At 46.1% G+C, this 27387-nt stretch overlaps 2 protein-coding genes across 4 annotated transcripts; one reads left to right on the top strand and one right to left on the bottom strand.

Moving 5' to 3' along the window:
* Positions 1-1776: 1776 nt before the first annotated feature.
* NUDT2 (nudix hydrolase 2) lies at positions 1777-6716 on the top strand. 2 transcript variants are annotated; one of them, XM_065656772.1, is made up of 3 exons: positions 1777-1798; positions 3102-3247; positions 5625-6716. In XM_065656772.1, the coding sequence occupies exons 2-3, from the start codon at positions 3127-3129 to the stop codon at positions 5936-5938; spliced, it is 435 nt and encodes a 144-aa protein (XP_065512844.1). In that variant the 5' UTR covers positions 1777-1798; positions 3102-3126; the 3' UTR covers positions 5939-6716. The 2 variants fall into 2 exon arrangements, with proteins under 2 accessions (XP_065512844.1, XP_065512845.1); XM_065656773.1 differs by lacking the exon at positions 1777-1798 and adding an exon at positions 1838-2716.
* A 1112-nt stretch (positions 6717-7828) lies between these two features.
* Positions 7829-25694, bottom strand: LOC136001989 (uncharacterized). 2 transcript variants are annotated; one of them, XM_065656771.1, is made up of 6 exons: positions 25315-25694; positions 15073-15540; positions 12343-12483; positions 11877-11945; positions 11235-11325; positions 7829-10883 (listed from the first exon to the last, which is right to left on the bottom strand). In XM_065656771.1, exons 1-6 carry the CDS (start codon positions 25367-25369, stop codon positions 10676-10678), a joined length of 1032 nt encoding a protein of 343 aa, XP_065512843.1. In that variant the 5' UTR covers positions 25370-25694; the 3' UTR covers positions 7829-10675. The 2 variants fall into 2 exon arrangements, with proteins under 2 accessions (XP_065512843.1, XP_065512842.1); XM_065656770.1 differs by having other exon boundaries at positions 15073-15543; positions 25315-25693.
* Between the last annotated feature and the right edge of the window lie 1693 nt (positions 25695-27387).

Raw genomic sequence — 27387 nt, forward strand, 5'->3', positions numbered from 1 at the left:
AGGGGAAACTTATTCACTCCCATCATCAACCATCCATCTTTATTTCTCATTCATCTGAACGTTAAGCCCTTTCTAAACTGTGATCCAAAGCCAAATCTGATTTAGCCCTCCAGAAATGAATAGCTAATTTGCTTTTCTGGACCAACACACGAAATATTTTACCTTTAATTATTCTGACCCCATTCCTTGGAAACTAGGGTATTCCTGTGAAGAACAGGGTCAGGGTGCAGTTGCAGTTTTATAAACACAGGCTCCATAGGAAGAGATAATCTGTACTGCAAAACAAGTTCGTATTTTTAGTTTCATGCAGTAGGTAGGCATCTATGAAACTATTTGACGTTGCAGCAGGTCCCTTTGTGACATCACAGGATTACACTACCCAAACATATACACAACATGGTATTGAACATTCTGTTGCTCATTGGAACAAGGCGGTTTGCAAGATATGAGGAACAAAGCCAAATACTACCAATAGATAACCACTTATAGTTTCTGTACAGCAAAAGTAATTGGAAAGGAGGGAATACTTTTAATGTTAACTGACGAGGCTTTTACAGTTGGACTGTGATGCAGGTTATCAACACTCCCACTTCCTTTGCTTTTGACATAGCTTATACTGAGTTTGTTTACTAAAACTGCAATTCATTTCATTGCTCTTTGAAACAGATTTAAAAACAACTAAACTCTGGTTGGTTTTTTTGTTTGTTTTCTGATAAAATATTTTTCAATTGGCAAGAGACTGCTATTTTTTATAATCATCCCTTCATACTAAGTATAGTCTGGTGACCTCAGAAGAAGAGACTCCATCCTACAGCTGATCCCCAACAACTGCTTAAAACAACAGCTGCATGGAGACGGGAAGTGTCTAATGTTCAGCCGCACGCTGAGAAGATAACCCACGAGCTATACTGGGATACTGATTATTTGAAAATTGCGCCTGGGCTCCTCTTGCCAGCAACATTTAGCAAATGGCTTTTGGTATTTATTTTATAATTGTATCAAAACAAACTACTGTGCATCTGGAATTACACTGTGTGACTGAGTGGGGGGGCATAGTTACTGAGTTTAGCCCCACAGGGATTTACAGCTTCCCTCAGTTAATTCAGTCCCAGGCTGAGGAACTTTACAGCTTCGCGCCCCGGGCGCAGGGGCCGCACACCCGGGCAGCTGCCGGGCCCCTCCCGCCACCATCGCCCTCTGCCCTCGCCCCTCCCCGCGCTGCTCCCGCCCGGCTTTTCCCCCGCACACCTCAGGGCCCGAAGGAGCGGGCGGCCCAGCAGGCAGCTCGGGCCCCGCAGTGGGATGGGGCTCAGAGAAGCCGCGGCGCTGCCCCACCGCCCGGGGGAAGGTGATGGCCCCCGGGAAACTACCCGCCTCCCTCGGCGCGGCCGTTCCCTCCACCTCCACCCGGCCCCCCCCTCACCCACCAGCCGCCGCGGCCTCACCCCCCACGGCCCCCGCAGCCACTTACCGGCCGCGGCACCGCTCGGCAGCGGCGATTAGGCCGCGTCTCCATAGCAACAACGCTTTTCCCGCTTCAAACACTCGCGCGCACCCGCGCACCGCCACAGCCGGCGAATAGGACGAGGGAGAAGAGCGGATGGGGCGTGACCCGGCGGGAATAAGCCAATCGGAGGTCTTCTCGGCCGGAGGGGGCGGAGCCGAGGGAAAGGCGGGAGGGGGGCGAGGATAGAACGAAAGGGGAGGAGTTACCGCCCGTGCTTGTGCCTCTGTGATTGGTTGAGCTTGCCATCAGTCTTCTGCCACGCCGCGCCTACACCCCGGACCGGAAGTGAAGGTGAGGGCGGGGGGCGATGGCGGCCGCGGTTTTGGGTCTTTGTGTCCGGTTCTCCCGGTGTCCTGGCGGGCTTGGGGCCTCGCGTTGCCATGGCAACGGCCAGAGGGGCTCTGCCCTGGGCTGCCAGGCCTGGTCCCGCCGGCCCAACCGGCTGCCGGGGGCCCTGCCCGCTGGGAGCGGCCCAGCAGCCCGGAGCGGGCCTCACGGGACATGGCAGCGGGGCCGCTGGCCGGGCGGCCCTCGGAAGGGTTTGTCCTTCCGGGCTCCGGGCGTCCGGGCGCGGCGTTTCCCGGGGCGCACGGGAGGGGGTGCTGGTCCCCCGCCGCTCGGCGCCTGCGCTGCCCGGGGGTGCGCGGGGTGGGTCGTGTTTGGCGTGGCTGATCAGAAAGCGGGGCGTTAAAGGGGGGTGAACCACCCTGGGGCTTCACCACCGCCTTGGCGGTGAGGCGCTCTGTGCTGCTGGTTCCCAGTTTGGAAACCGGAGGTGTCGTGGTGCCTCACTGGACGTTCCAGGGACAAACAGTGTTGAGTAAATTTATTACCTGCTGAAATGTGCAGTTCTGTCAAAATGCAAAGCTTTGCCTGGAACTGAAAACTGCTGGATTTTTAAAATGGATTTCTTATATTTATGTCTTTTTTTCTGTATAGGAATAATTGTCCTGGCTGTGTAGCTTATTGATTACAATATACCTAACTTGAGAGGCGTATTCCTTTGTGTTTACATCAAATTCATGTTTAATGTGTATGCCAAGAAGCTTTTAGTTTTGTATAACAGTTTCACGTCTCGCCCAGACCACAGAGAGCCTGTCCTTTGGCATTCATTTTTTCAGCGCTGCCACTGGCATCTTGAGGAGTTCTTTGCTGCAAGAGATCTGTCTTGGGCAATTATTTCCTCATGCCGCTTCTGGTAATGTCGAGGTATAATCTTTGCACAGAGCCTGTGAATTTTTGCAGTGGAAGAGCTTCAGCGTGTTCACTGGTGGCTTTCCTTTTGATTTGTCATTTTTTTCCTCCCTATGGTGTGGTTTCTAATGTATCAGGAGCGATGTCATGCAGGTCATATTTCATGCATCTTGATAACTTTTTTTTTTAAAGCCTTTATATAGGCTCCTGTTTCCTTTCTTTAAAGGAAAGAACTCATTTTTTTTACAATTCAAAGATAATAAGATGCAGTTTAATTGTGTAGTAAATGCAAAGGGACGGATGATTTTTAGTGCACTCTGAGATTTGTTCCCTGGCTGCATACAACTCGTCTGTTTGATCTCTATGTTGTTTCTGTTTGATCCCCTGTGCGCTTCCACAGCTCTCGGTGCAGTTAACAGAGGGGCATGGCTGTGAGAGCTTGTGGCTTGATCATCTACAGGAGGCTGCAGTCTAAGGTCACTGACGGTATCGAGTACCTCCTCCTGCAGACATCCTATGGGACCCACCACTGGACCCCACCCAAAGGTGATGTTTGTCCCAAGAACACACTCCAATGTTGTTTGTGTCGGAAGTGAGTGAGATTACAGACTGAACTTTGGCTGAATGCTGCTAAGGTCAGATTTGGGGGGCAGTTAATCAGTTGACAGTAGCTCCTATGTGCAGCAGAGTGGGGCTGAAATTCTCTGCAAGTTGTGGCTGTATAAACTATTGGGCAAAACTGATTGAGGTTGGGGGTGAGTCATGCAGTCCTGCTCTTTGGATCTCTGATGTTTCTGGCAGACACGGAGCAGCCAGCTGAAATTAGGTAGCCAGAGAAGGTGTTACCTTCTTGTCCAGGTCTGACCCTCTGCCAGCTGCCACTGTTGCCAGCGTACGGTTGCTTGACCCACGTTTAATCAGAAGGGTTACAGTTTGCAGCACAACTTTAGCAGGCACACTGAAATCAGTGATGATTTACTTTAGAACACCTTTCTTAGGAGATGCGGGAGTTTATTTAAGTTCAGGAGATGGTTGATGAAGAACACATACCTAATGCAGCAGAGATAAGAGGGACAGCCATCTTCACCTAAGCCGTCCTCATTCATCAGTGTGATCCCAAAGGAGAAGACAAGCCTGATGCCCCAAGATGTATGTTATAGCAACACCTTGTTTGTAAAGATACATGGTGTTTGGTGGTACGCAATTGCAGGGAAAAGTTGCTTAGATACTTAGTGGGAAAAGTACAGCACATAAATGCTTCAAGTTTCTTGTAGATCTTCTTATATACTTTTTTTTTAATCCTCTGAGATTTCTTCCTTCCAGTTTTTACTTCTTTTTTTGTAAAATGCGGTGCCCTTAAAGCATAGTGGAGGAGCAGTTTGTAAACAGGAATACGCAAATAGGAAAAAAAGCTTGTAGCAGTATCAACTACACTCTCCTATTAAGGGAAAGAACAAAACTTTCCAAACCTCCCCCTTGTCCACTTCACCAAAAGCGTAAGGGAGCAGAGTTTGCAGCCTACTGGAAAGCTAAAAAACGTGTGCTGGGACATGATTAGTTGTTGTGAGAGCAGGGACCCATATGGAAAGGTTTACTGGGAAGAGAGTAATTAAAATTACTTGTAGGCATTTGAGGAGGGAGTGAAATTACTTGTAGGCATACATCTCATGCACTCAAAATCACAAAATTATAGAATAGACCTTTAAAGGCCACATAGTCCGACCCCCCTGCAACGAACATGGACATCTTCAACTAGATCAGGTTCCAGCCCTCTGATCATTTCTGTGGCTCCTCTGGCCCCTCTCCAACAGGTCCATGTCTGTCCTGTCCGGAGGGCTCCAGAGCTGGATGCAGGACTCCAGGCAGGGTCTCACCAGAGCAGAGCAGAGCAGAGGAGCAGAATCACCCCTCTACTCATTAAGCTTCTGATGTGCAGATAAAAAGAGTGAGACCTGTTGGGAAAGCAAAAATGAGCTTCCCGCATATCCCAGTTCTGGTACTAAAGGGTGACTTTGAGTACCTGTGCTCTGAGGAAAGGTTAATCTCTGTGATGAAATGATGGCTATTTGCAGCCAGCTGCATAGAAAATAAAGTGACACTAGGGGCAAAATAAAGCTTAACTTTTTTCCTCTTGAAGCTTCCCAACTTCTGCTATGTTGCTCTTCTGAGATCTTACTCGGCTTGTTCTATTTATGTTCTGGTCTGGAGCTTCCATGAGAAAATCAAGTCTGACATTTCTCAACAAAAGTACAAACAGCTGGGGATGTGTTATATTTATCCGTTGTTTGTAATGGCACTTCTCATTCTGAGCAATGTAAAATAAATGATGTGTCCTAGAAGGATTATGCAGCTGGTGAAAGGACTGGCTTTTAGGCTTGCTGTGTTTCAGAGGGGAATATGAGAAATAAAAATACCCCAAGTGCCTAATTGAAACCAACCGTTTAAATGGCATTTGTTGGTGCCTGGTCTCATTATTTCTGGGCTGTCAGCATGAATAAGCATTTTGCAGAATTGAGCCTTAAGCTTCTATGGGAGGTAAGGGTTGAGAGAGGACTAAGGCAGATGAGCAGTCTCCTCTCTGTCTGCCTAAAGGAAGAGCATTCATGAGGCAGTCAGTCCTTGGTATGGTCTAAGGTGGAACATTACAGGTGTGGGGTGCTCCAGAGGAGGACTGGGAAGAAAAGATGTCCAGTGCTGAGAGGTCACTGGGAGTTTCAGAAGACGTGGGATAAAAGATGGTCCTAAAAGCAACGAAAGACAAACCAAAATATAAGAGTTGGAAAAGCGATCTGTTCTCCAATTTCCTTTTGTTTATCAGCTACAGTGTACCGTTGTCTGTCTCCCAATGTTTCCTAGTTGTCAACTGAATGAACAAAATCTGAGTTTCCGTCTCAGAGGCTTAACTTTTTCACCTTCTTGACAGGCCATGTGGATCCAGGAGAGGATGACCTGCAGACAGCGTTCCGGGAAACACAGGAAGAGGCTGGTCTTGAGGCCAGCCAGCTCACTCTCATAGAGGGATACAAGAAAGAACTGCACTATCCTGTCCATGGCAAACCTAAGACCGTCATTTACTGGCTGGCAGAAATGAAAGACTGTAACACAGAAATCAAGCTCTCGGAGGAGCACCAAGCTTTCAAATGGCTGAAGCTAGAGGATGCTTGCAAATTTGCAGAATATGAGGACATGCAAGCAATGCTGAAAGAAGTGCATCAGTTTCTCTGCTCCAAAGAGTAAAATGCTTTTGTGATGGAAACTTTAAGAAACATGGCCAGCTTTTTTTTTTTTTTGCAATCCAGAGGAAGAACTACATTGCTGCAGAAATGTTGATTTCTTTTTTGAATCTATACAAATTCCATGAAGATACTTGGAGCTTTTAAAAAGCTGTGCTTTTTTCTCCCCTAGCCAATGCAAAAAAAGAGTGGTCTGATTGAACCATGAGCCAGAGATGTCTGAATTGAAACCCAGAGCTAACAAAGACTTCTCTGTCCCCTGTTTCTTTTCTCCTTTTTTTTTTTTTTTTTAATCGAAGTGCTGAACAACCAGAGGTCCTTTTGAAAAATCAAACACTTGATATTTCTTGACTTGCTGATGTAGAACTAGAATTGAGAAAATGAGCAGATGGAGTTTTTTAAAAACAGTGTTTCCTGCAGAAGTTACACCTTGCATTTCAAATGGGGAAGCAATAGTTCTGTTCCCAACTCTTCCACTGATATGCTGTCATAACTGTTCAAATCATTTCAGGTCATGTTTCTTTGTATCATGAATTTATGTACATGACTAATGCACCGTTATGAAAACATTTTCCATCTGAAGAGTCTTAGTAAACGGTTGATGTACAGTATTTAAATGGTGAACTTGAAGTTCTTTAGCCACTTTATTTTCCTTTTTGCTCTTTAACAAACACTTTAGACATACATTATTCAGAGGGTTAGGAAAGGGAAATTTATCTGCCTAATATAGTATTTTTTGCACAGAATTATGTAAGCTAATGTGCAATCTTGTGTCCATCTGATAGCACCTGTGTTTCTGTGACTGCAGCCTGCACCAGTGTGCGGGCAGCATGGCACATGTGCTGCCAGAGCTGTGCTATAGATGCTTATGCTGGATGATTGCAGCAGCCTGTGGTGGTACTGATGTGCTCACCTGCATCAGTGTTCCTGTGCACCTCTCTTTTGTCATTGATGCTGGGACCTGAGATTGTTAGTACTCTGTGGTTACACATATTCAGTTAGTAATGCAAGAACAGGTTGACAATGAGCCAGCAATGTGCCCTTGTGGCCAAGAAGGCCAATGGTACCTGGGCTGCATTAAGAAGAGTGTGACCAGCAGGTGGAGGGAGGTTGTTGTCCCCCTCTACTCTGCCCTCGTGAGGCCGCATCTGGAGTTCTATGTCCAGTTCTGGGCTCCCCAGTTCAAGAACAAGAAGTAAGTACTGGAGCAGCAGACTACGAAGATGATTAGGGGCCTAGAGCACCTTTCTTATGAGGAGAGACAGAGAGAGCTGGGTCTGTTCAGCCTGGAGAAGAGAAGCTGAGAGGGAATCTCATCAGTGTTTATAAATGTCTCAAGGGTGGGTGTCAAGAGGATGGGACCAGACTCTTTTCAGTGGTGCCCAATGACAGGATGAGGGGCAACGGGCACAGACTGAAACACGGGAGGTTCCATCTCAATATGAGGAGAAACTTCTTTACTCTGAGGGTGCCAGAGCCCTGGAACAGGCTGCCCAGAGAGGCTGTGGAGTCTCCTTCTCTGGAGACATTCAAACCCATCTGGACACATTGCTGTGTGATCTGCTCTGGTGAACTTGCTGTAGCAGGTGAGTTGGACTAGATGATCTCCAGAGGTCCCTTCCAACTCCAGCCATTCTGTGATTCTGTAATGGTTCATAGTGTTTTGGATGTTTTGGCACATAAACAGCAAAAAAGCATGATGGCATTATTAGATTTTTTAGATAAGGAATGAGGTTTTCTGAATTCGAGTGAATTTGGAAGGAGAACGAGTCTCATCTTCCCTCCATCTCCTCTAGCATTGCTGCCTAGACACTTGGACCTTCTGAGGCAAATAAGTGTACGTCTCTGCTTCTACCTGGCCTTCCTCCTTGCTGCAGAAGTGAACCAAGGGTCATCAGCATCACATCAGCCCTGGAGAAAACCTGCAAACCAGAGATGCAGTGTCAGTGGGCTGAGAAACGTGGGTGGCAGTTTAGTATTGTGTTACTCTCCAGGTCTGCAGCACTTATCCTTTGGCGCGGCATACACCAGTAATGTTAGTACCACTGTGACAGTGGTGGTTTGTTCATCACTGGTATCTTTCTGTAGAGTGATTTGTAAAAGCCCCGTTAACGGTGCATCCTTTTTCCATGTATATATGTACACACACAAAAATGGAAGCACCATAAGGAGGCTTTTAATGTATACATGTATAACATATAGTCCTATAAACAATTTCAGTGCTTCTCCACTTTACAGTCAGGTTTTATTTTGATTATTAACACTGTTTACAAGCATGGCATTCAGGTGATGGCAGAGTGAATATCACACAGGTGGTGCGACTGCTCTGAGTGTTTCTCAGGTGGTTTTAGAAGCAGAGGATGGAAAGTGTCACCCACTGTCACCTGGTCCAGGCACCAAGGCAGAATCAGCTATTTTGGAGTGTTTCCTGGTGGACATTTGACTAATTTGCTTTTTAAAACCTCTCGTTATGGAGACTTAAACCTGGTGCTCCTCTGTCCATACCTTGGAAAATTTGGTCTCTAGCATCTAGTGTAGGTAAAATACTGAGAAATAACTAAAAGATAACCAGTAGAAGAGAGAGGGAGAAAATAGGTAAAAGCCTGTGCTGCTTCACAGTCTTATTTTTTCATTATTGTTTGAGCTACCATTTAATCAGTGCTATGTAAACAACCGTGTTAGTGCCTTGTGGTTATGAGCAAGATTAGAAAGATAATAAGTATGAATTACAGAGAGTCATTAACAAGTCATCTGGTCTGCCCATTCAGCAGTAATGAACAAACACTTACTGCTTTGGGAAGCACAACATTAGCTGAACTCCAAGTAAGTATTTGCATTTTATTGGCATTGCATACATCGTGTTTCCAAAGTGTGCTGAGGTTTTGGAGGGTAACAAGTGCTATGCACTGTAAGGTGATGTGCTCCTTGGACAGAATTTCAAAGACAGGCGTCTTAATTGTGGTGGAACTGCGATAACTGATGAGGCACTGCATGTGCGTTTTGAGTGATTTATGTACAGAAAGTATTTCCACTTTTTTTTGGTGCAAAATTATGCTTATGCGTATGCAAACTTGACCCAAAAGTCTTTGGATACTTTAGAAGTGGAAATATTAGAAAGTCAAAATTTAATTCTGACTCTGTGTTCACCGCTCACTGGTGAAGAAAGACTTCTTCCTCTGCCCATGTCTAGTAATAAAATATTTTCCCAAGGAGCATGTGGGAAACCCTCCAGTAAATAAGTATGGAATAATGTGCCTGGGGAAGACATTTCTTTCCAACCTGTGTGATTTTTATGTCCTGAGCCAATAAGGTTTGTATTTTCTTTCTTGAGACCAACTAAGTTCTTGGTTGTAATAATATCCTGTGGCAGTTAAGTTTATACCAACTGTGGGTCTGTGTTTTAAAAGAAAAATTAAAAAACAAACCAAACCCAACATATACTTTAAATTCCCCAGAGACCTTACTTCTGCCTTAGGTTAAATAAAACCAAACCCTAGAGAAGTGCAAGCTCCACTGAAATAGCACAACTCAATTTAGGTAAAGTGAACAGTGTTGTTTAAGTCGAGTAAGGGACAGGTTAGGATATGGCTTCCCTTGCCCCGCTGAAGAGTTATACTGATGCAGCTTATCCTTGTAGTTTCCTAGTGTTAGTAGTTCTTGCTCCAAAGAATTCCTGATTTATAGCCATGATTATGGTTCACATCGTCATAAGATCAGAGAGAAAGCAAGCATAAATTCATCAATATTAGGAAAGCACTAAGACATTGCAAGTCACACTGAGAAAAGATAAGGATTGAGTGTGACAGTCACAGGTAATTATGCTCAAACAAGAAGTGTAAAGGCTGATAACTGTGCCTTACACTGCTCCCATCTAGAGCAGTAATACAGTTTTTTTCTAGAAAGGTGTATCTGTTAATTGACTCTTCCATATGCCTATAGGAAATAGGAGGCTGAAGCAGTATAAAAAAGCTGCATAATGCAATATCCCCAACAAATATGACCACAGTTACTTGTGATTCTACATAAAGAAACAGGATATGTGTTATAAGGTCTAATATATCCTAAATATGGAAAATTTTGAGAGATGCATACTCTCTCAGCAGGACTTTTGCAGTGGTGCAGTGAGGACGATGGAGTGGTAAGTTTTAAGTTAGAAAAACGACTTGCTGTTACTTAATTGATCACTCAGTGGGGGTAGTACTTTGGCAGATATCTGGAGGAGACTCTCATCGTCTGAGTCCTGAAGACAGTGCTTATTAGTTATATTCTCACATTGACAAAGTAACTGACAGCCTTCTCTGTCCGTTGGCAGCTAGTTTTATCTTTAAAAGGATTTAAGAATCATGAAGACTTCTGTTTTTCACCTTACACCTTGTCTCCAATAATTTACTTTCTTATATACTTAGTAACTAGAATTTCAGGGCAATGGACAGTTGCATCTGATGAGAGTCTCGGCTTCATTTAGCTAAACCTGGGGTTTGTTACGGGTTAAATCAGCCCTGGAAGAGCTAAGCAGCGTATGCCTATACAAACCAAACAATATGCTCTGCTTGCTTCAACCACGTCCTGTGCAAGGAGATTGTTCTTGAGCATTAAAAAAACCCCAAAACCAAAGAAACAACAAACAGCGCTTACAACTCCCTGTCAAAACAGCAAGGCTAGGGAGGAGACTGGCTATGGTGGCACTCTTCCTGATGGGAAATGTGACACAGGATGGAATAGCAGCTCTGTTTTTTCAGAGCTAGTCCATTTGATAATTGGCATTATCAAAAAGAGGAGTGACAGTCCCATCTTTCCACTCAATGAGGATCTCTCCACGCCTCAAGGAAGGAGAGCGAGACGGTGGATGGTACGGCTGGGGACCTCTTCGTAAGGGAGACGGCTCCCGTAAGTCAGCTCTGCTGTTGTTGGCAGGGGAGCTCTTCAGAGCAGAGAGGATTTTCTTCTTCCTAGGCAAAGAGAGAAGAGGGTAACCCAGCTGTATCTGGCTGTCACTTGGTTGCTTTCCACATCAAGTGGTTCAATAACCACATTCCCTAAACCTTCAGGGATGGTGTGAGGTGTGTGGGAGAGGAGGAGCCAACATTAGCAGCTACATATAGGTGGGACAGTGAGTGGGAGGGAGAAACAGGGTGTCAGAGAGGAGAACTCGTCAAGGGTGACATCATGGGTGGGCAGACCCATCTGCTCAGAGCCAGACACTTCAGGTGTGGGATAGGGAAGGGTGCCGAGATCAAGAGTTTTGTTTTGAAATGCTGGATAGGGAAGTGGCAAAACAAATGAACCTGTATCTCACTTACTTGTTGTAATGAACATTGAGTGTCAGTATTATTAATCCCAATATGAATGCCAAGGGGCTGAGGACCAGCATGGCCGTCTTCCAGTTGGTTCCTGAAAGGTTATAATAGAAAACAATCATGCATTTGCTGTACTCATCTCCATTCTTATGCAATAGTCCTGATTGCCACGAAAAAACACCTGTAATGTCCTTGAAGGCTAGCAGGTAACAGGAAAAGTGCTTTGTGAGATCAACATCGTACAGATGCTTTACACTGCACAGCATGCCACTATTGAAAATGACCACAAAAAGGTTTTCTTTCTTGCTAGGAAGACAATAACTATTCATGCTTCTCTGCAGCTCTCTGATATGAAGTCAGAAAAGCTGGGGGAAGGCACCAGTGCTAGTAGGTATCTGTTTTTCCTGGTGAGTTGGGACACAGCATTTGCATGTTTTTACTCCACTTTTGTACTCCAGGCCTGTGGAGATTCATTTAATCTTTGAAAGGAGATTTTCTGACAGCTAAATTGGTGCCCTCTTTCCCTACTGAGCATCCTCAGTTGTACCCAGGGGAATGTAACTCTGTATTGATGGGATTGTCAGGGGCGCTGGTGAGCCTTCATCCACATAGTCTCTTCCTCCTCTGGCTGTTCACTGGACCTACCTGCAAGCCTGGCCCCAGCATTTTTCCCTCGATTTCCATGGTGCTTTTTAGAGTGATTGTGGGACACATCTGGGGGAAGAAGCAGAGAAACTCAGATTAGCGGCTTCCACTGTTGGACCAGAGGAAGCTCCAGCTTCCTCTTGGGGCTGCACTGTAACCACAAGTCCCTTTTGTATGGAGCTGGAAGGGGAAAGGAAACTTTCTTGTTGCTCAGTGACAGATATTTTTTACTCCTAGAACATCTGATAGCTGTGCCTCCAGGCTAAGGCTATGACTGTATCACTGAACCACTTGCTGAGGCAAACATCTCAACATGTTGTGCGAGAGCAAAGTCTCGAACCACTCAGTGGTACACATGGAGGTTCTTCGGAAGTACTCAGGTACTTACCACCACTGAAAATACTCGAGTGATCCATAGACACCACCCACACTTTCCTTCCTGCATTCAAAAAAGAGAAGTGCTCACCCTCGTTTGCTGGGAGGTACGCCTGCTTGGTCTTTGCTGGAGACACTGTGCTGTTGAATTTGGTAGCCAGAGGTGGGTCACTTAGGCTCATGGAAGATTCTCTGTCCACAGCATCAATCTTTGATGAATCGATTGTTTTAGCTTGGAAGGAAATAAAGCAAAGATATGTGTGATTATAATTTATTTTCTGTACAGAAACCAGGATACACTCAGTGGCCAGCAAGGGAAGGGAACTCAGCCCTGCTGTGTTAGTCCTCTACCCTGCAAGACACATAGGACATGGTGCAATAGTGATCACCTCCTCCTGTGTGTCAGGGGCCTTCAGTTCTCACAGATTTCAAAGATGAAGTTAAGCGCGCAAGATTGAATCCACAGCCAAAGCAAAGCTTGTTTTCTGGTGGTAAATAAGGTCATTGCTCTAAAAAGTATGAGCACACCACCAGCTGTTAAAAGTGAGGTGTGAGGAAAAGGCAAGTGGAAGCATAACAGGTTCTACCAACACAGCAGATGAAGAAATGAGATCAAAAGGGTGGTGAATAGTCCATACCTCTTGCAAGGCTCAATGGCATCCTTTGATTTGCCAGTATTACTGCAGAAGTAGGGTATGTGGGGTGGCAACTACTGCTAGATGGGAGGTTGTGGGGATTCTTTTGGCAGCAATAGTAATCCCTCTCCTGCATTGATGCATGTGGCAAGATCAAGAAATCCATGTCTCTAGGACTTTCCACTGCTTATCCCAACCCCACCCCTTCCTGTGAAACCAGCATCCATGGGTACGCAGGTGTAATTTATTGAGCAAATAACCTGCTGAATTAAAAGCTGTCTGTTCGTGGTCAACTGAAACTCGGATAAGAAAGATCTAAACAAACACATAGGACTTTGATGTTGTTGCTGAGTAGTCAGAGTTTCCCTCCAGTAGACTCTGAACCATGGGGTTGATGGGAATGTTATCAGTTTGCACAAGACACACTAACTGGCACAATCTGATTCAAAGCCTGCTTTGTGTTTACCCTCCAGCCTTATTTGGGGAGCCTGGCTCCAAGGCAGCCCTGGGCTGCCAGGAACATTGCCTTGGGGAATGCAAATGCCCTTTTCACTTGCCTTTTTCCCATATATTAGATGTTCCATGCATTTCCTAGCCTATATTTAACTAGGTTATTATGGTATCTAATTTGTGTTGGCTATATTTACCTTTGTGTTAAACAAACACTAACACTTGTGACTACTGTGATAATTGCATGTTAACCTTCTAGTTGGCTAATTAAAAACATTGGTAAAAAGACCATCTTACCTTCACATGACAGCCAAAAAAGCTATTGTATCTCTTTTTATTTCAAATTACATATAACCCCTTTGTGTCAAAAGGTTGTATTCATAATCCATTGGCTTATGCCAACCAGACTCACCACATTCCCTTTTACTCATTTCTGCAAAGCTGAAAATCTCACTGGGGCCATCTGGACTTAAGGTAAGGAATAGCCTCGTGTAAGGGAAATAACTTCCCCTGAGGATGGTTGGGAACCTCATCACCTACGGAGTGGACAAACACAGAAAAGCTATTATGAACACTAGCTCTTTTCTGGTCCGTGAAGTGGAAGAAGGGAGAGGATGAGGGCATGAATCGGCTGTGATTTTCAAGTCTCAGTTCTGCCCACAGCTTCACAAGAAAAGTCCTGAAACCACCTTCCTTTGCATAAGGGACTAAATGAAAGAGGGAAACAGGCTGGACCATGAATTATCCGTGGTCAGCAATGGGCTTCAGTGGCCATCTGACAAATTATGACAGTCACATCTTGGTGCAATGACCATGCCTGATGTCTGTTAGCCTGGTGTCCAACACCTAAAACTATGACAGGACCAGGGTTTCTGCCCTTTTTTGTCCAGTCTAGGCAGAGTAGAGTGAACACTCAAAACGGCAGAGATTAGATTATTTTTAGGAGAGGCCAAGGACATAAAACTGATAATATAAACCAGGTTTTTTTATAATTTTTGATGTCACATTCTGGGTTTTCTTAATGCAAAGGGAGGGCAGCACTTTAACTACCTTTCCTTATGTGCTGTGTTCACTAGTCTCTTTATGGTTACATCAGACAGCAGGAGTGAGGTTCACTTTTGAGGATGATGACAGCATGGGATGAAGGTTAGAACCATGGTTTCATTAGCAATAGATGCGCTGTTGGGCTCTAGCAGGAGATAACTGTAACGTGTTGCTTAGAAACTGGAGTAAAAATTTTTCATTTCATATATAGCTGTTTCTCAATTATGTATACAAGTCTAAAAGAGGTTTTCAGCTGCCTCCAGTGTTTTTGTTACCAAAAATGACATCACAAAGTACCAAAAGCCCCTTCAAAGTCTTAGGCTCCTGACTTTATGGGATGTCCTTGGTTGTTTTGGAGTTGGGAGGCTCAAGCAATTCCAACTATTCTTAGCTCTGGGCACTGATTCAGATGAACTTTCCAAAATACTTGACTGCTGCCTGTCGTCAGAAATGTAGCTGTGGTTTAGAGACCTGATCCTGTAAGGTGTTACATGCTTTCTGGAAAACACTGAACCACAACTGCTGGAAACCAGTGGTACCAAGTAGTTGGGCTGAATTGGAGCCATTCGGTATCTCTCCAGATGGGCCCAAAGTGAACATGAGTTAGAATGATGGTTGCAAGCCTGGTGTTAGGTGGCTTGGATGGTATGTAAGGTTAGATGTTATCTGATGCTAAATCTACCTCATCTTACTTTCATAGATCCACACATGTGTGTCTGCAGCTTGCTGCGTTGCTTTGCTGGGCCTCGGAGCTGCTGTCTGGGCAGCAGCGCAGATGGTTTCATCTTCTAAAGTCTTCCACCTGCTTAATTTGTCCTTCTCCCTTGAGACAAAGACCTTGTGGCCTCCTTCCTTGGTGCTGAGGTGGAAGCCCAAGCTCTGCAGAGTCAGGTGTCCCTTCTTGCTGCAGGACCACGCTTGGCGTTCCCAGTCCCCGCAGGGCTCCAGTTTGACCAGGGCATACTCCCGCATCTTGTGGGCCGACAAGCACTGCTTCGTTTGAAGGCTGACGATGGTCTTGGTGGCAGGGTCCCAGCTCCACTTCTGCTGTGGGGACTGTGCCTTGCAGGTGGTCAGGCTGATGCCATTGGTCTCGTGGTGAGAGACGCGAATGCACTTTTCCAGGCGGGTGTTCCTTATGAGGAAGCCTTGTCCCTCTGCTACTGCGGTACAATCAGAGCGGGGTTTAGTGATGTGCATGGCTGAGGCAAACGTGTCTTCTGAGCACCAGACAATGTAAACGACCTGGGAAAGGGGAGACCTGACCCACCAGTCCTTTCCTCTATTGGCATGCCTACATAGACATTTCTCCCAGCTTCCTAATTCCCCAGAATGATGTTTCTTTAAAATACAAGGTGTGCAAATAGCTGAGAACAATGCTAGAGAAAAATAACTATGATATAAGTAACCCATGTAAATAACAGGGAAAAACTCATCACCCTTTAGAAGTTGTACTGTTACAAAATATCTGCCTGTATATATTTAGTTTAATATTTCATCTGGTTTTAGCTTTAAGAAAGTACTTATCCTTCCCTCCCTCCAAAATAATTGAATGGTTTGGGTTTTGGGTTTTGTTTGTTCATTCGTTTGTTTGCCCTGTCTGTATCAAATCTTTCTAACAAAAAAGCAATTGAAACCCCTTAATTCCCCAGGTGCTGTTCATCTGGGGCCAGCTAGGCCACCTTGGGCTACTTTTTCCGTTAAGTGGCTTCTGGTAATATTACAGCAATACTGGGGTAAAACCATACCACATCGAAAGTCTGGAAGTACATGGCTGATATGTAAGTATTGAAATAAAGTTGGATTTAGTACACCTGACATTGGTCTGTGCTCCCAAGGCATGAAGGTTAACATTTTTAAAGATCCCTTTGTAAGAGAGAGACATTATACAGCCACCCCACAACAGATACATAATTTGGAGCAATTTCTGTAATTGCTTGTTGCTTTTAATAGCAACGGGTCCCAACATCTGTGATAACTTGGAATGGATATTATCCTGTTAGCTGGACAAATGCCCCTGTTTTCAGTACAAAATCAGCAGGTGTGGCCTGTGAACATCCTGAGAAAAATGTTAAATGCTAAACCGTCTGTCACCGACGTGAATGTACCTTCTGCTGTGTATTTTATGCCTAAGATAGAGGGACAGAAATAAAAGTTTCAAGTGTCTGCACATTCTCAGAAATATTTTCACTTTAATTACAATTAACACATGGTAACTCCCAACTTTCACAATGACTTTTTTTTCCGCTTTTCCCCAGGAGTCAGAGTTATAAAAGCCTCATCAACGGTATTGAGCATAAAGAGGAGACTGAAAAGTGATGTTAGACAAGAACAACTATTTCTGCAGAGTTCCCTCCAAAAGCAAAGAACAATACTTTTCCCTGGCAGCAAGTGTTTGGCTCAGTACTTGAAAAAACTAATGACAGTGTAAACAGAAGCCAGTACACAATACCAAGGGTATGGACAATAGCTTAAAAGAGCTCTTAGGCTTTGTCTCAGGAAATTCTGATGGTCTGCTAGATTAAAAGTGCCTGAGTGTTGCTAAATTAGAAACAACTCCAGCTTTCTGCTCAGCCTGAATGCATGGGGAGAAACTACGGCTCTGAGATGAGGGTGGTGTGTCCGTGCTGGGATATTGAGTTTCATGGACCTGTGATATCCACCGATCCAGGCAATTCCTGGCAATCCCATGTGCCTAAACGGAAATTAAGATTCTGGGGGATCTGTGGACAGCTCTTCAGTCCTGTACTCCTTACCCCTTGTTGAGAGCTTGGTGGAGGGAAGATGTTTAATGCACCTCGGGCTTGAGTTTCCACCAGCTTCCCAAGGCAGGATAAATGTCTCATATATAATCCCCCATAATCTTTAGAAAGTCCAAAGTGAATGAATACAGTCCCCTCACCATGTTTTTTTCTAGGACCTGGAATCCAGGATTCTCACCTCTTTGCTTCCTCTTAACTGGGAGAAACTAATTTCCAAAGTGATGATTTTAGAGCTGCATAAAAGTATAACAGGGCAACGTGAGAAGTGTGCTGGGTCAGATAAAATATCTACTGAGCCAAGTATTCTGTCTCCAGCACTGGGCATTAGTATTTGCTAATAGAGAAAGAGGGTATGAATCAGAGAGAGCTCACTCAAGACAGCAAGGACACTGATGGCTCCTTCCTAAAGTGTATCAACTAGTTAAGACTGAGTATTGATGGTTAAAATAGTTTTATCTGTGTACACTAGATTGTATTTTTCAAATCCGAAGTTCAAAAACCGTGTTGTTGGTCGATCAGTATCATGAGCTCGTTCTGCAGCTCCACGCAGTTAACTTCAGTTTTGATTACTCTGAATAATTTTGTGCCATCAGCAAATTTAATTATTTCATCATTCACCCCTTTTGATCTCTGTTGGCATCTGCTGATACCTTCACTCTGCTGCCATCATTGTCAACTCATTCCACCTCTTTGTTCCAGTCTGTGGGCTAAGTCTCTCTCTTACTCCATGAGAATGGAGTTTATTTTCTACAACGAGGGTGGTGAGACACTGGCCCAGGTTGCCCAGGGAGGTGGTTGATGCCCCATCCCTGGAGACATCCCAGGCCAGGCTGGACGGGGCTCTGAGCAACCTGAGCTGGGCGAAGATGTCCCTGCTCATTGCAGGGGGTTTGGACTAGATGACCTTTGAAGGTCTATTCCAACCTAAACTATTCTATGATTCTGTGATTACAGGCCTTGCTGGAAGAACCTTATCAAAAGCCTTTTGCAAGCGCAAGCACAAAGTCTAGATCACCTCACCATATTTATGCACTATCACAGGTGTCAGGCATTCCCACTACAAAACTTGCATTGATTTTTCTGATCTTTATCTGTTCTGTCTGCAAATTCTGTTCTTTGTTTCTACTGACTTGCCTGATGCTGAAATCAAACCTGATGACCTGTGTTTCCCCAGGCTGTGCAAGGATCCCTCTTAAGAGGAACATAATTGCTGTAACGGAGTCCTTTGGTGCTGGGTTTGCTTTAAGTAAGAGTTTACATACTCCTTACACGTTTAAAAACTGTAATCTTTAGTTTCCTGTAGCACAGTGTGAATGGCATCTGGGCTGGTCATTTGCCACGGAGTATTTGTCTTTTTTTTTTTTTCCTAAAACTTCCTCTGTTGATAGTTTTGTTTGGTAACACTTCAGACTGCAGAGAGCACCTGACATTTGAGGACCTCCCTGGCCATGTCTGAAGTGAGAACCAGAACCAATAATCCATTCAGCCTTTCTAGACTGCCCTGCTTTGGTTGCCCTTCTTATATTTCCACCAGTTACTTATCATCCTCCTTACCCCCACCAAGTTCCTACTTCACATGTGTTTGAAAATTTGTGTAGGTAGCTTTTTTATGCTTTTTCTAGGTTGCTCTTCTAAATCTTTTCCTCATATGTTTTATCATGGGGTTTATTACTAAACAAGCCAGAATCTCTGCAGTTTTTTCTTTTGCTTGCTTGGCAATGACTGTCCACTTGAAAGTTTCATTTTTTTAATTAAGTTTGGAAGAGCATCGCTGTTCAACCCAGCCAGCAGATTTGTGTTTTGTTCTGTGTACATTCTCTGATGGTGTACATTACCTTCTAAAGAATCGCAGTGTTACCTGCACATTAGCAGCAAGCATCATGTGCCCCCGTGTTATCTGTAATACCAGCCTTTTGCACTTTTCAGCTGCCCCTTTCTACCAGCTTTTTTGGCTTTATGCAGGCGTCAGTCAGCAGAGACTCACCCCACTGAAGGTCCAGGGCAGCCCATCTGCCACAGGAATACATGTGAGCTGAGGAACCTCAGAACTGCATCCAAAGTGCTTTAATGTGAGATTTGTATAGCTCCTCAGTAGCATATACCACCGAGTTATTAATAGTTTTTTTTCTTCATACCATACCTCAAGTCCAAAAGTATAACCACCATTTTACAGCTTGGGAACAGAGGTCTCGCTAAACTTTGCTTGGTTCAACATTACACGGGAGGGTGGCAGCAAAGCTGGGTCCATAATCCCTCTCCTCTGAACTGTGGTTCAAGCGTCTTCCCTACTGACAGTGATGCTGAGCTCTCCGTAAGGCTGGCTGTCAACAGCAGGGGTTTCCTTGTGATGTTTTGCAGGCTCCTTGCCAACCAAGATGTGAATCTTTGTCTATCATACAGGTTCACCGTCCACTACCCATACATTATTGCTTTCCTGAGGTTGAGATGTTGCAATCTAAGTGAGCACCTTACAGTTAGATACAGGTAACTGGCGGCGACCATTGCACATGCCCCATGCAGTCATGAGGGGCAGACCCATAAATAAAGCTGGAGTATATTTAGTTTGGGATACACATCAGGCACCAAGAATCCTTACTCAGGAGGCAAAATGACTTTTTTTTTTTTCCCAACACTGCCAAGTCTCGTCCTCCAGCAGCCCTGCAAATAAGGTCATCAGGCCTAACATTTGGGGAATGTTAACCTGGAGCAAGCAGACCATGCAGTGTACTCCTTGGGGATGGGACTTGGTTTATCTGGAAAATGCCAGCCTTACTCGCAGAGCCTGCTCATGCTTGAACATTTTGGCCTCTTCATATTTTTAGGAACAAAATAAACAGTTTCTAGCAAAGGCACTTGATGCCAGCTTGTTTGTCCTATGATACTGCCATTCTGGTTACAAGAAAGAAAAGCACGCAAATATAGTCCCCTGCATCTCTGCAGCATGGCCACCCTTGGGACATGCTGTTCCTTTCAAGACTGGGAACAAAACCCATGCAATGTTCCTAATTAAGGTAATGCCACCAGGAAAGCCTTGGTTACCAGTAATCCTAGCCTAGCTGGGAAAGTTTCTGCCATTTCTAAGCAGTGTCTGTGATGGCTTGATGCAAATTATTTGGGGGTGGGTAGCTCCATTTAAAGGCTCTGTGGAGGGAAGGGGTAAGTGAGAGATGAGCAAGCACAGGTTCCCAAAACACTTCATGTTACCCAGGAGCATCAGCATTGGCTTTGGCCTCTTTTGCCTTCCCCAGTGGGGTTCCTAACTCTTTGAAAAATCCTTTAATTAGCTCAACTTCTCTTGCCAAGTAGGTATGTTCTGTAGGGAGAAGACAACCACTGAGTCACAGTCAGGAATTTACCTTTTCCTCCATCTGCCTGTCCTCGAAAGCACAGGCCCATCTGCAGCAGTCACAGACCCTCTCATAGGAACTGCTTCATGAAGGACATCCCATGGCCCAGGAGAGCTCCCACATATGGCTCTTCTTAGGTACCACCATATGACAGCAGGTCATCCTGAGTCACCCAGGCCATGGCAACAGTGTCTTGGAGAAACGTCTCCAAGCTGCTGCTTCCACCTAAAATGAGCAGAGCACTAGGGGTACATGTGCCATGGCTTATACACCTTGGAGCCAGCAATGCCATTGCCTGAGTTATGGAGAGGCAAGTGAGTTTCCTGCTCAGGTTAATCTGCCTCCACTGTTTGCTACTGCAGGTGATCATATCTCCTCTACTCCCCCTGAATATCAGCTCTCCCAGGATTTAGAGTCCTCTCATTGGACTATTGCTGCGGTTAAAGGGGCATCAGGTGGGAAGAAGGCTTGGAAGACTCCCATACTCTCAAGCTGCCCTGCCAGTAATTTGGTCTCTGTCCTGTCTCTAAAGACAGCCATGAGGGACTCAGGCTCCTACCAGAAGTTGCCCAAAAGAAGAAAAATTAACCAGAGGAGGTAGAGAAAGCCATCTTTAGCTGCTCATACGCTGTGGTGATAGGGACAACACTGCTCCCCACCCTGGTACTGATTATGGGACCTTCTCCCTTCAGAGAAACACAGCATCCGAGCTCTCCTGCCCTCACTGCTGGGCCTCACACTGGTGATGCAGAGCTACCACCCTCTTCTATCCAGATCCCCTACCAGGGTTCAAATTCATGACCAAATGTAGAGTGAGGCTTTTGTGGCACATACACAAAACCAGGCAGTATAGAAAGATGTTTGCTGAAGGCAGAAGAGATTTTCATGTGACTGGCCATAGCGGCAGGAGCAGTTTGCTGTGGTGGCCTGAAATTATCATATCGTGCCATGATGCCTCTTCTGAACAGGAGGGGAAGCTGTTTCAGAGCTCCCCTGGGCCCCAGCAGGCTGTTTCCACCTCCCACAGAGGGTCAGGACCAGATAGAAATGAGAAGATGTAGCAGCAGAAGAGGGATGCTCACAGTTAAGGCAGGAGAGTTGCCCATGCAGATGGAGCTCACTGCAAGACATTACCCTGTAAGATCACTTGCAGGAACATTACATTGAATCCAACTGCAGCAAGCAGCTTGAGATGCTGTCACGTATGGACAAAGAACACCCTGATTAAGTGAGCAGGAGCAGTCTTGAATGCAGCCCTGCAATAAATCCTTCTCATTAAAAGATTTCCCTCCATCCAAGGGAGCAAGCCGCTCTCTGCTGCTTGCACAGGAAACCGGCCCAGGGCCATGAAATGAGGGAATTAAAAACAGCTGGAAGATGCTGTTGTAAGAGGAGTGTGATGAACCAGATATGTTTGGTCAAAGGCAGGAAATCAAGATGTACACAGGAAAGTGGTGAGATTGGCACCTTGTTGTCTGCTTTGCCTGAATTTATACTCCAAGACCAGCATGGCAGGAGGTGAGATTAGGTATTTTTTTGCAAAACAGGCTGTTGACTGGAACCAACATTAGTTTTATTTTGCCCTGGTCCTTCTTCAGCATACAACTGAACTTATGTGGGTGTAAAATTTAGAGACACAAATCTCCATGACAGGCCAGTAGATGTGGCCAATTTGCCTACGGAGAGGACGAAGCTAGGTGGAGCATGGTGAGCCCCTGTTGGAGAACAAACAGGCATCTGCCCATGGGGCCAGCAGAACAGGCACAACAGGAGCTGGTTGCGCAGCTACCTGGCAACTGGGAGCTCTGGTTTTATGGGAGCACAATTTCCATCACTTCGGGCAGCCGATCAGCTCTTATCAAGATGTATCATTTTTATAGAGAAGTCAACAAAACCTACTGGTAACTGCCAGTAATTAGCTGGCAAATGGCTTGTCAGTGCAAGTACCTGACTGCAAATACTTCTTGGTCTGCACTCAGATTATTTTCCAGTAACATGTCTCTCCAAGAGCAGTTCCCAGCTGTTGCTTCTGGCAACAACATTGGGCTGTGTTTTTCGCAACCATTGCTGCTTTCTTAAGAGTATCCTGCTTTTGGTTAACCAGCAAGGCTTCATAGCTTTCCATATTACTGCAAGGTCCACTTTTGACCAAGTATCTCAGCAAAGGCCTCTGAGGGAGCAGAGCAGCCACAGAAAAAGTAATAAGGTTTTGGTATGGAAAAGCACATGGATAAATGATGGTAAGCAGAGGAGGTTGAAGTCAACACAAAGCTGATGCACGTGGCAAAAACCAGTCCCTTGGGGAATATGATGGAGGTCTATAAAATCCAGAGAGGTCTGGAGAAGATGGGCAGGGCCGAGTGGTCAAGGACTGATCCCAGATGGGACACGGGGCACCAAGGGAAGGCTCATGGTGTGCAGGAGGTGGCTCTGCACCCAGCAGCTGTGCATCCTTGCTGCCAAGAAGGGCCTGCGCGAGCTGAGGTAGGAGATCTGATAGCCACTGAACAGTTAAATACAGCAGAGCCAGGAAATCCCCTGAGCAGAAAATAGTTGGAGGCTGGAGAAGTATATGGGGGAGGAGAAGTATCAGATAAGTTTGGCCTTTCTGCTTTTTCAATGCAAGAAGCTAAGGGATGCCATAGGTGAGTGGGGTGTGAGGGGTCATGGAGCAGCCAGCACTGTACATGGGTTTGGGAGGCAGGAGAGCATCCCCCGGGATATGGGATCAGACCAGACTGCCAAGCAGAGCCACCACCAGCCTTACACTCAGTGCGTGAGAATCAAGAGCTAATGTTAAACGCAATATTATTGCAGACGTTTTCTTTGTGCTTGTGCATGCACCGATCCTGACGATTCCCAGCTCCCCACCACCCATCACAGCTCACTCTGTTATGTCAGGCTTGACTTCTTAAGAGAAAACTTCAGGTCCCTCCCTGCTTGCAGGGACTTTCCAAAGAAACCACTGTCAGAAACAGCTTAGAGTTAGGCAATTCCAGGATTTGCAGTTTCCAGTGGGAAACTGTACTCTCTAAGGTCTGTTGAGAGCAAGTACATCTGCCCTGTGGGCAGCCTTAAATCTCAGCAGCCCCAGGCAGGATGGGATGCAGAGAGGCTGCTGCAGGGAGAGATCAGTCCCAAGCAAGAACATGTTTGCTGTCTGCTCTTTGATCTTGCTTTGGGCATTGCCAGGTGTTGGGAAGATAAATACCTTTCTTGCAAAACAGTTGAGGTTTTGTTAGTGGGCTGGCTGAAATGCAATAGCTGATCATGAGATTGCACCAAGAGTATTTCACTGGAAATGAAAATAAATGTTCTGTGGAAATGTCCTGTAATCCTCCCTAATTCACTAATAAAGCATAGCCATGGGGCTCCTGTTTTGTGTTGGCAGTAAAGAACCATTTTCTTCTAACACCAGACAAGAGCGAAAGAGGAAGACCCTGAAGGCTGTTCTGCTCTCCTGGCATCCCACCACAGTGTCACCGCCAGGTGCTAATCACATCCCTTGTAACTTTTAAAAGATGCACATATAGCTTCACCCCTCACTAGCACAGTAGCATACCCACAGCCTGAGGCTTTGAAAAAAGAGAGGTTCAATTCACTGAATTTACTCTATCTGGCAGAATTTGGGGTGCAAAAACCAGCAGTAGATGGAGCAAAAGTCAAATCTGTAGGAGCACAAACCTCTCCTTCGATCTGGCTGCAGAGCAAACTGAGGGCTAGCTGCTCAAAGCAGCCCCAGGAACACACATTTAGAGGTTGTGGAACAGGGAATGGAAAGCAAAAGGCATTATGGTCAGAGCTGCCAGTCTGAAGTTTGTCTTTAAGGAATAAGCACACCAGCTGTGCAGCCCAACCAGTTGTAGTCCTGTGGCCTAGGGAGCTTGAAAAGCTGAGCAGATAACCTGCACAACTGCAGGGCTGTCCTCCTTGCAGCTTCAGGGGTTTATTTCAATGAATCTCTTTCAGCCTAGTATCTTGGGAATAATAAAAAGTGAATTACTTATTAGCTCAGGGGCTCCGCCTTTTTTTAAAGAAAAGAGATGCTGCCCACTGCCCATGATGGGGTGGGTGAGACCACGGGTAGCAGAGCTCCCAGGTAGCTGTTCCTGGATAGCACTGCTCCAGCTCTGCAGGATGATGCTCGGCAGGACTTCTGCTTTCTTCATCTACCCATGCATGTCAAAAACAAGGCTACTTGAATTCAAAATCCTCCTGTACACAGGCAGGATACAGGATTTGAACAACCTCAGCAAGCAGCTGAATGTTAACATGAGCTTTTACCAAGTTTGCTCCGCAGTGGTGAATGATGCAAACTCTGCAGCTCCCCAGCACATCCTGCTCCCAGCCAACAGCCACAGGAGCACGACTAATGCAACGAGGTCTTGCTCCCTTTCCCACCACCCTCTCCCATGCTGCCAGCATACTCTGAGCCCACTCACCGCTGCTGGGAAGGAGCAGCTCGGACAGGGAGCAAACACAGCGTGCAGGGCATCACTTAGTGCCTGTCTCACTCCCGAGAGCGTTTATTTATCCGCTTCTCTTAGCAGTTCAAAAGCACTTTATAAAAGCGGCTGGCATGATGCCATAGTGTCCCTGGCCAAGCCATCCCAGCACCTTGCCAGCCTGTCCTTCACTCTCCTGCACCCCTGCATTTAATCCCATTTTAAATGCTGCCTTGAAATGTGCCTGTAGGGCACTGGTTTTGCTACTGGTGGGTTCAGAGCTTTGCAGCCCAAAAAACACTTCAGAAGGAAAGTGGGTTAAAATCTGGGAGGCTGTTTGCTTCCCGCTTTCCAGCTACCCCAAAGGAGGATAAACTTACCCTCAAGCCAAGGAAGGAGGCAAATACAGCCTAGGCTCAGCCTGAAAAGCTCCATGGTCTGGCAGAACAGCGGTGGGGAAGGAGCCCCCGAAGCCTCTTGCCCGTGAGGAGTGCCTGGCAGCTTGCTTTTCCCCCTTCCTCTGACATTCACAGCAGAAAAACCTGCTGGGAAGAGAAAAACTCTTTTGTCTTAGCGCTGGAGACTTGGCAGCTGCCTTATCAGCAAAGGATCAGCTTGGAGACGCGGTCCCGCTCAGCGGTTATCCCTTAGGAGAAATCATATGACGAGCCAGGATGGGGGGAATACTGGACCGAGATGCTTGCAGCCGCCGAGCTTGGCTCCATAGCAGCCAGGGTTGCTCCCAGCAATGAGCATGGAATGCTAAGCAAGCTGACTGGCTGCATTCGCCAGGGCTGGGAGCGGAGGAGGATGCAGGGCTGGCCTGGCAAGAAAAGGCAAAGTTCGGCAGGAGTGCCCGGAGGGGCGTGGGATGTGTTTGCTGAAACCCTGCTCTTGACTGTTCCGTCACAGGGTCATTTTCTCTTCAGGGAGAAAGAGTTTAAGGACCACTATAGGTCATGAAGGAGATAAAATCTTGCAAAGCATCTGTAGGGGGTGGTGGAGCTGGAGGGTGATGGAAGGGGGAGCTGAGATCCTGGTCAGCTAGCAGGGTCTTGCTCCAGGTCTGCCCTGATGCTCACCCTGAGGGTTGCTCAGGGCGTTTGGCTTTTTATGCATCGATTTGGGCCCTGCACAGGGGGAAAAACACACATTCCTCCCTGAGGGACAGCAGCACGAAAGGCTGTCAGGTAAAGAGCAGCAGGGGAAGCCAGAGTTATAATTTTCCTGGTGAGATGGTCCCGTTCAGCTACACCCTCTCTGCACTTTTCTGTCCCACCTGCTCCCTGGGGCCATTCTCACCTGGATGTATCATTAATCCTTTTGCATAAAAATACACAGAAGTGATGGCTTCACTTTTACTTTTGGGGACCAGTCCTGGATGGCACCAACGTCACATCCCCCAGCTCTGCCCATGAGAAGAGGAGTCACTGGGAGTGCTGGGACCTGCTTCATTTAGTGGCCAGGCTGTGAAATTAAAACAGCGTAGTGTCAGCATTTGGTGCAAGGGCATGGGCTCAGGTCAGAGCCTTGCAAGGGTGCAGTTCCCTCTGTGCCCAGGCTGGAATGATGGCTACCAGCTTTCACCCTCTCAGAGGAGGGATCTGGCTTCAAACCAGACCAGCTTCTTCCCAGGTAGATGGGGATATGTCAATGGTTATCCTACAGCCAAGCAAAAGGGAAAGCTGGGATAAGTTCTTGGCCTGGGGAGTTTGCTCCTACCTGGCCATAGCACTGTGCTCAGGAAAAACACTACAGAACTGGTTTCTTTGGGATTACTGGTTTATTTTCCCCATGGGAATGTGTCAGTTTGCACTAAATACCAGGCACTTTTAATTTAAAAAGCACAGATGTCAAACTCTCCTCCGCATGACTGGGGTCGAAAACGCAAATGCTCTCCACCACATTCTCTGAGTATGTCCCTCCCACAGGAGGAGAGGGAAGAGCTTGGAGGGGGATGTGTCTCCCTGTTGGATGGTGAAAAGGTCACTGTGCTTTTCTACCATGGATCCTGCTATTACTCTGACCATGGGAGCTGGTGCATCTTCTGGTTTTCTCCTCCTGGCCCTTCCATCCATTTCACATAAAGGAAAGCGAGGTATGGAGAGGCCGTGATCTGCTCAAAGCCATGAAGGCTCTCTCTGAATTCCTGAATCCCAGATTTCTCCCAATCCACAGAATTGCTGTTGCTTTTTACCATCCAGAAGGCCTTTCCCTGCATGTGCCAGGAAGGTTTCCTCCTGCCAGGTGGGTTGTCAAGGCTCTTTGCTGCAGTTTTAGTGTGGGAAAGACCATCCAGGGTCACGCCATAGGTCTACCCCCAGGTCTGAATCCAGCAGGGATCCACAAAGGATGCCAAGGGAAAACTAAGAAAATAGTTAGGTGTGTGCCCTACCTTTTCCTGCCATTTGCAGCTCAGGATTTCCCAGTCCCAGAGTGTTCAGCAGATCTCC

This window comes from Caloenas nicobarica, chromosome Z (genome assembly GCF_036013445.1).
Source record: "Caloenas nicobarica isolate bCalNic1 chromosome Z, bCalNic1.hap1, whole genome shotgun sequence".
Taxonomy (NCBI): domain Eukaryota; kingdom Metazoa; phylum Chordata; class Aves; order Columbiformes; family Columbidae; genus Caloenas; species Caloenas nicobarica.